At 42.5% G+C, this 8,557-nt stretch overlaps 1 protein-coding gene across 1 annotated transcript; it reads left to right on the top strand.

The window, feature by feature from the left end:
• Positions 1–3,072: 3,072 nt before the first annotated feature.
• On the top strand, positions 3,073–8,557 carry LOC136538980 (chaperonin CPN60-2, mitochondrial). Its single transcript, XM_066530907.1, has 17 exons — positions 3,073–3,312; positions 3,807–3,938; positions 4,207–4,366; positions 5,155–5,330; positions 5,433–5,528; positions 5,958–6,062; positions 6,153–6,239; positions 6,327–6,416; positions 6,485–6,565; positions 6,655–6,723; positions 6,834–6,911; positions 6,993–7,088; positions 7,222–7,321; positions 7,448–7,551; positions 7,639–7,744; positions 7,849–7,927; positions 8,153–8,557. The coding sequence occupies exons 1-17, from the start codon at positions 3,244–3,246 to the stop codon at positions 8,253–8,255; spliced, it is 1,731 nt and encodes a 576-aa protein (XP_066387004.1). The 5' UTR covers positions 3,073–3,243; the 3' UTR covers positions 8,256–8,557.

Raw genomic sequence — 8,557 nt, forward strand, 5'->3', positions numbered from 1 at the left:
CGATGGGTATTTGATGGAGCGAACAAGAGAAATATGTCTACACATTTTAGCCCTTACAAACACTAGAATAGCTCTACGAGCATGGAGAGAAGACTCAGGTGATATCACAAGAATTCTTCTAACCATAGTAGCTGATCCTCTTGCTTGATAAGGCGCTAAGATGAGCGACACAATCACCCTATGCACAAGAATTCTTCTAACCACTCAAGATCTTCATGGAAAAAAGATAGACCATGGAGGGTCTGGTGAAGTCAAAGGCGCTTGAGGAAGCAGATAGAAGAGAAACATAGCTGAATTGTTGAATTGCTCTCGCCAGAGTCGGATAGACATTTTATAGTCGGCTTGGAAAGATGGATCTAAGCGCCCGTGAAGCAATGATGCTCTCGTAAAAGTTTTGAAGCATGGGCTCATAAGCTGACATGGACGGTGACAAACAGTAGACCCCAGATCAAGATTCTCTAGCCATGACTATAGGACCTATCGGGGGTACAGATATGATAATTTTGGAATAAACTTACTTTTATCATAAAATTGAGGGGCATGTATTTACACCAGAATTTGAAAGAAGGATTGTAAGAACTCGAAAGCTCCCAAGATCATGTCATCAAGGAATCGATTGCATAAAGGTCGGTATCAGCTAATTCGAATGCAACATTAGAATCGGCTCTCTTTAGATAGCGGCAGCAGATTACTATAATAGCTACAATCGATGCCAGGAAAAATATGTTGGACTCTACGAAAAGGGAAAGATTAGGGTCCAAGTTATCTTAAATTAAGAATATTTTCTCTTAGGCTAAAAATTATAATGAGTCGTGCTTAAGTAGAATTCATACGTAGGTTCTGGGTATAAATATTGGACCCCGACTATTATAAAGGAGACACAATCAATCAAATATAAGTTACTTTTTCGGCTCTGGCCACCCCTTAGGAGTAGGAGTAGAGTAGATCTCGGCAAGTTTTTCAGCGAGTAGGGCTGCATCAGTCCAGCCGACCTCCGGCTTGTCTGTAAGTACCATCATGACTTATACTTCTGTTTGTACGACTATATCGATCCGGTCGACCTCCACTGTAACTATGGTATAAGCTAGTTATCGATTCTTGTCAAGTTCAAGTATGGCTGCATCGATCTAGCCGACCTCCACTGCTCGAACTAGATTAAGGTCAAGTTATCGGCTCTATCTAAGGGTGGAATCCTTTGGGTAGATTCATTAAGTTACCGATCTTGCTGATGTTTTCATCGTTATTAGTTACAGCAACATCAATTTGCCCAGTCGAGATCGAATTAGATCGGCCTCATATCCTTTAGATCCGTCGTTCATTTCTTTACAACACGATGTTATCTACCTTGAACGACGGTTTATGCTTCATCGGTTGTTTTTACTTCGATCTCGATCGTGCATAGTATGCAGTTGAGGCATGAATAATCCTAAAGAGGTTTGCTGGCTAGTTAAATCTGGTTTATAGTTCACCATTATGGCTATAACGATCCGGTCGATCCCCACTGATGGCACTGTAGATTGGGGGATGCTAGTTAGTAGATCTGTTCCTAGTTAGGCATGACCTTAGCTGTTTGCTATGCTTGCATCGGCTAAATAGCCGATCGCCTGTACGTTAACGCCTACGGTGTGCGTCCATGATTCTGTTAAGCGTGAATAGATCTGTGTGCTTTGAGGGCTTGATTCGTCGTCTTTTTCACGGCTGCATCGATCTGGTCGAACCCTACTGTTAGGATAACGGGTTAGGTCTAAGGAGTCCACGGGTTTATTCGTGTGAAATAGTCGATTGTTCGTACGCTGTAGTTCTTTTCACCTGAATCGGCTATTTTAGTCGATTCATCCGAGCCTTCACGTATAACATGTCTTTCGAAAAGTCTGTCAAAGTACGGATGTGTTTGCGGATTCTTTGGTTTTAGTTTGTTACTATCATCGTAGCTGCCATCGATCCGGTCGAACCTCACTGTTGGTGGTAACGGATTAGATTCAGAGCGTTTGTAGATCCGTTCGTATCCGATAGTCGATTCGTTCGTGTGTCATATCTTTTTCTGATTAGATTCATCGGCTTAATGGTTTACACTAGCAATATATGTTTAGTTGATGATCTTATTTACATATACGTGTACTGTACCTGTCATTATGAAATTAATCGCTACCCATAAGCTTTACAGTCCGTAATAGCCGATTTCTGTGCGGATCGGCTATTTAGTCGTCTTTCGCGTCTGGCTGCTCCCGAAGCGACACACTTGGAACTGTCTGGACATAGACCGGCATGTTCTACCTTAAATTACTGATAAACTTTCTCTTCTTGTCAATTACAGGGTCAAATTGACTGGCACGTCTCGGGAGGAGCACGCATGATCGATCATTCCTGTGTTGAAGTCAGGCGGATCTCCAGCTCTATCGAGCAGACCCTTCCAGCTTGCTCATGTGCCCGGCATGAGACGAATTTTTGTGCCGACAAGCTTGTCACTAGCAAGGATACACCTCCAATATATAGTTCATCGTTGAGAGACACTCAACCATGGAGGATTTTATAGTCGAGAAACATCTCACCATATGGGGTGTCCACTTAGATCCACATTGCCGCTATGGAGGCAAGGTAGGACGACGAGTAGGTGTAGTAGCGAGGGAAGAACAAGGACGGGCGTGGTAGGCGGGGCCGTGAGGGAGGAAACCAGTGAGTGAGTAAGACGGTCAGCGGCGTCGGGGCAACGAGCAGCCGCATCGGGGCGATAAGCAGCCACGTCTTCGTCAGGGAGATAAGAAACTATGTGAGGGAGACGAGCAGCGGTGTGGGAGAGAAAAGATGAAAACTGTTAGGTCCTCGACAGACTATAGATTGCGGTCCGGTTAAAAAAGCACGAAGCAGGTCGGACAGGAGCATTTCCGAAAGCAAAAGGATATTTTCCATATTCGCTGGGTGGGCTTGCGCCGTGATATTCTGATTGATGGGTTAGAAGTGGCGGGCCGCAGCCCAGAAACATCTAAGCCCACTTGGACGACCACGGCTCCTGTGCCCCATCGCAAAGGCGATCAATCAACAACGAGTAAAACCCTAAACCCTAGTGGATGCTTCTAGAGCCGCCGCGCTCTCTTAAAACCATCCGTCCCCCACCTCCTCGGCGCCTCGCGTCCTTTCCCCCTCCGCAAGAAAGAAGCGAAGCAACTCTCCGCCGCCTCCGTTCTTCCACACCACACAAAGCTCTCGCCGACCACAGCCTCGGTCCCCGCGCCTCCTTCCGCAATCATGTACCGCGCGGCCGCTAGCCTCGCCTCCAAGGTGCGGCAAGCCGGGAGCAGCTCCGCCGCTCGCCAGGTGAGAGCAGACTCGTGTTGCTGGGCGTAGTTGTGATGGGTCTGATGAGGACCCCGCTCTCAGATTTGGTAATGAGGGTTCTGGTAGTTCTGCGTGCAGGGCTTAGACTTTAGTTGAATCTTTTGGACTCTCTGCTACTTTAGATTGCTTAGGATTCAGTGGGTTTGGGGTTTGCTGCATGGTGCTTTTTGTTTTGGTGGCGATCTGCCGGAATCTGTAATTCGCTAGTGCAAGATCTAAGCTAGCTCTCTGTGAGGGGCTTTACATTAATCTATGGTGGTTATCTCGTAGCTACCGTGGTCCAGTTAGCTGTTAGACCTCGAATGCACTGATAGGCAGCTGGGAAACTTTGATCTGATCCAGCAGAAATCGATGTCTTGTGAAATTTGTGATATTATTGTCGTGTAACCTTGGGGGCAAGGCAGTCTCTAATTGATCACGTGGCTTCAAATTGAATGTGCTCATTCTCAGCTGTTGTGTGTGATGCTTTGTAGGTTGGAAGCAGGCTTGCCTGGAGCAGGAACTATGCTGCCAAGGACATCAAGTTTGGTGTTGAGGCCCGTGCTCTGATGTTGAGGGGTGTTGAGGAGTTGGCAGATGCGGTCAAAGTGACAATGGGTCCAAAGGTATAACCACTGTTCTTATACAGATGACAAACAGTTACCTGAACAATATGAATGAGTACCAAATTTTCTTAATAGAACACAGCTTTGCCTTCTAGTTATGCTGAACACTTCCATAAGTCAGTTTCCTTATGTCAATATTCTAGGAACTACAAATGCTCATTAGTTTGTCATACTGTTGCATAATATTGCTTGGTGTGTTTTACTCTGTTGTAATACTGTTGCATTAGTTGTTTGTTTTGTACTTGAACTTATTGCCTGCCTTCTGCAGGGGCGCAATGTGGTTATTGAACAAAGCTTTGGTGCACCGAAAGTCACAAAGGATGGTGTGACTGTTGCGAAGAGCATTGAGTTTAAGGATAGAGTAAAGAATGTTGGTGCAAGCCTTGTGAAACAAGTTGCTAACGCAACTAATGACACTGCTGGTGATGGTATGGCATCCTTTAGTCAACCAATCTCAACTTTGACTAGGTTTATAAAAAATAGTATCAATATTTGTATCTCCAAATAGGATTACTATGGGAATGTATGACATGATTAATCTAATGATGTTATCTCGTATCACAAATATTAGTTTTTTTTGGTATATATTTGATCAAAGTTAAGATTGTTTGACTTCTCGGTATGCAAGAGGAAGGTGTGGAAGTGTGTGGAAGTATTCCTGTGTTCCTGGAGCAGATGGTGCTGTTTATTTGGTTCCACTGTTGCTACACATTTACTGTTTGAGTCTTTGGGAACTGTAGTCTGTTATTCCAATATGTTCAGTACGCTACTTATTGCCTTTGCTATTTTGTGAAGTTTGTTAGGTCTGGTGGTGTGCATGCTGTTATTTTCTCTATTGGTGTGAATACCAGCTTTTAGTTGCTTCTTCATAATAAAATTATATAAGGTTATCTAATTTCTTGCTGTGCTGCTAATAATACTCACTCCCTCCTTAAAAGAGGCATATTGCATCTTGGAATAAGTTAAAAGTTTGTATATGTTGACATACAGTTAATGAAATTTTAGGGATGTTCTATTGTATAAAAATCATACAATTAGATTCGTATTCCAAAGTTGTTTCAAACTATATTGGTTTTGTAGCTATCAATAATATATTTTGAGAAAAATAGTTAAAAGTCTGACCGGTCTAAAATAAAATATGTGCCTTGTGTTGTTGAATTGTAGCTTGGTGATGCTTTCTTCTAACTGTACCTGATCTGATATCCAAAAATTTCAGGTACCACATGTGCCACTGTTTTGACAAAAGCAATATTTACTGAGGGGTGCAAATCTGTCGCGGCTGGAATGAATGCAATGGATTTAAGGCGTGGAATCTCAATGGCTGTTGATGCTGTTGTGACCAATCTTAAGAGCATGGCCAGGATGATCAGCACTTCAGAAGAAATTGCACAGGTATATCTGCAAGGCTCTAGTTACTTTATTTTGTTCTTATCATGTCCATCCCTTCTCTCTCTCTCTCTCTCTCTCTCTTAATTCTTTCTCTATCCTGTAAAGGTGGGTACAATATCAGCAAATGGGGAAAGGGAAATTGGTGAGCTTATTGCCAAGGCTATGGAGAAGGTTGGCAAAGAGGGTGTGATCACTATTGCGGTAAGTTAAAACCAAAGCTTACCTGAGATACCTTTTTAGGCTATTCCTCTACGGACCCTTCTGTTTCCACTGTATGATTAGTCCACTTGCACTAGCATCTAAACCTTACGGTCCAACACTGAGGATAAGTTGGCTCATGCACACAGCTTCAGTGATTCTAATTGTCTACAACTCTACATGGTTCTGTTTGTGAGGTGTACTTGTGCTGATAAATGCACATTGTGATTGTTTCCTTGTTTGGCCACGTCACAACGTTAGTTATTAGAAATATTTCTCAAAAGTTTGGGCCACACCCTTGGTACATGTTATTATAAAAAGATCAATTAATTGCTACAGTGCTGTATGCTTCATTCTTGTCTTTTCTGGCTTCCTCAAATTGCTCTTTTCTGCGTTGTGCTGTTTCAATTTACTGATTTAAATGTTCTAAAGGACGGCAACACCCTTTATAATGAGCTGGAAGTTGTGGAGGGTATGAAACTTGACAGAGGTTACATCTCTCCGTACTTCATTACAAACTCAAAAACCCAGAAATGTGTAAGTGCCCTTTACCTCTATATATGTTTCTCTGAGACCTTTGGTTGTGTACACCACAAGAATATCTTAGTTGTACTTTTTGTGTCACAGGAATTGGATGACCCATTGATCTTAATTCATGACAAGAAGGTTACAAATATGCACGCTGTGGTGAAGGTTTTAGAAATGGCTCTAAAGGTAATCTGTTTGCTCTCATTTAGCGGTAACAGTATTGGTATCATTGTGGCCTTTACTGATTCATTTTTCATTCTTTGCTTGGAACAGAAACAAAAGCCTCTACTGATTGTTGCAGAAGATGTGGAAAGTGAAGCATTGGGCACTCTCATTATTAACAAGCTTCGTGCAGGCATCAAGGTAGGTTGGTTCTGTCAAGTTTCTGTGTTTGGTACCATTTCTGTAGTTCTAATTGGAACGGTGTTCAGGTCTGTGCTGTCAAAGCTCCTGGTTTTGGAGAAAACAGAAAGGCAAACTTACAGGACCTCGCTATCCTTACTGGAGGAGAGGTAGGCTTCACAGTTGTTTCTGTTGTGCATTTTGTTTCTCTGTATAATTCAAAATAGCATGTCTTATATCTGCGTTTATCATGATTCAGGTAATAACTGAAGAGCTAGGAATGAACCTTGAGAATGTTGAGCCTCACATGCTGGGTACATGCAAAAAGGTATAATAGAGGATTTAATAGTATTGTATTTTCTATTTTCTGACATGTTCATTGATTCTTGTACTTTGATAATACTATTTTATGTGCTGAATGACTTCTTTTCAATGCAGGTGACCGTCTCTAAGGATGACACTGTTATTCTTGATGGAGCTGGAGACAAGAAGTCTATTGAAGAGAGGGCAGATCAGGTTCATGCAATATTACTCTTATTGTGTGCTTACTTAAATTGCTTTTAACTTTCTGGTTCTGATAGTTTATGGATGTTGCAGATTAGATCAGCAATTGAGAATAGCACTTCAGATTACGATAAGGAAAAGCTCCAGGAGCGGTTGGCAAAGCTCTCTGGAGGTGTTGCTGTACTGAAGGTGAGGTTATTGACTTATGTATTTACTAATGACAGATTACATGTTTCAAACAGTTTTGTTTTCTATAGTAATAACTGTTACCTGTGGCTGTCTGATATTTGCTGATTTTGTGCCTGTGTGCCTCCTTTCCTAGATTGGAGGAGCCAGCGAAGCAGAAGTTGGTGAGAAGAAGGATAGAGTGACAGATGCACTGAATGCTACTAAAGCTGCCGTTGAAGAGGGTATTGTACCAGGTAATGTATCATTTAGAGTGGCAGAGTGCATGGGACGTTTATGCTGATTTCCTTTGTGTTAGTTACTCCTACTGATTTCCTGTTGCGTCAGTATGCATAATAGTCAATCTTTAATTGTATATGCAGGTGGTGGTGTTGCTCTTCTCTATGCATCGAAGGAGCTTGATAAATTGCAGACAGCGAACTTTGATCAGAAGATTGGTGTGCAAATCATTCAGAATGCTTTGAAGGTCCAGGGGGAATAAAAGTTGGAATTTTTTTCCAGACTTACGGTTTTTACCTGTGTGGTAAGCTGACGTGGAATATTTTATATGCAGACACCTGTACACACCATTGCGTCCAATGCTGGGGTGGAGGGAGCAGTAGTTGTGGGCAAGCTTTTGGAGCAAGGAAATACTGACCTGGGTTATGATGCTGCTAAAGGTATGATGTCTCAGCATTTGCCTGTCAATTCTCAAACGTGATCAGATGCTAAGGTTGGGGATTTTTGTACATATGTTTGCTGATATGTCATCAATACTGTACAGGCGAATACGTTGACATGGTGAAAGCTGGTATCATTGACCCACTAAAGGTGATCAGAACTGCTTTGGTGGATGCTGCTAGGTAAACTGACCTGTTATTTTGAACAGTAGGAAGTTATCAACTAGTTTCCACGATGAACTATCAGCCAACAGCCAACAATGGTGAGGTTGTAATGTTCAAAATGGCTATTGAATTGGCAACAATTTGTTCAGCTTGTCTTCATGACCTAAATTTGTTAATTTGAACTTAGGTATTGCTGTCTGCTTTTTATCCTGCTGTTAACAAGTTTGCCCTCACATCTTGCAGTGTGTCGTCCCTGATGACCACCACGGAATCCATTATTGTAGAGATCCCCAAGGAAGAGGCACCGGCTCCAGCAATGGGTGGCATGGGTGGAATGGACTACTAAGACCAGCACACCCACGATACACATGAAAGCAGACTTTTTTTTTTGGTGGTGCAAGTTCATCTCTACTGTATTTTGGTCGATGATGAGTTGGTTGTCAGGCGGATACAATTTTGAGTCTGCGGACGTAGGACCTCTCAATAGCACCAAACGGAGCTATAGTGTGGGAATAATAAATATGAACAGTAGTTCTTTGAGAGCTGAAGCTGTAGATCAAGATTGGATTCTGACGCCTTGTGCCGAACCAACTGTAGTCTGATAATACATTTTTTTGGCTGAGGTAAAATCGGATTGCCGTTCTGTTT

This window comes from Miscanthus floridulus, chromosome 2 (assembly GCF_019320115.1).
Source record: "Miscanthus floridulus cultivar M001 chromosome 2, ASM1932011v1, whole genome shotgun sequence".
Lineage (NCBI taxonomy): Eukaryota > Viridiplantae > Streptophyta > Magnoliopsida > Poales > Poaceae > Miscanthus > Miscanthus floridulus.

What these genes read in the sequence shown, in the direction of transcription:
- LOC136538980 (XM_066530907.1), top strand. Translation starts at nt 3,244, where the DNA reads ATGTACCGCGCGGCCGCTAGCCTCGCCTCCAAGGTGCGGCAAGCCGGG. An exon ending in TTTTAGAAATGGCTCTAAAG is followed by an intron (nt 6,240 to 6,326) that starts GTAATCTGTTTG and finishes TGCTTGGAACAG; the next exon opens with AAACAAAAGCCTCTACTGAT. An exon ending in AGCTTCGTGCAGGCATCAAG is followed by an intron (nt 6,417 to 6,484) that starts GTAGGTTGGTTC and finishes AACGGTGTTCAG; the next exon opens with GTCTGTGCTGTCAAAGCTCC.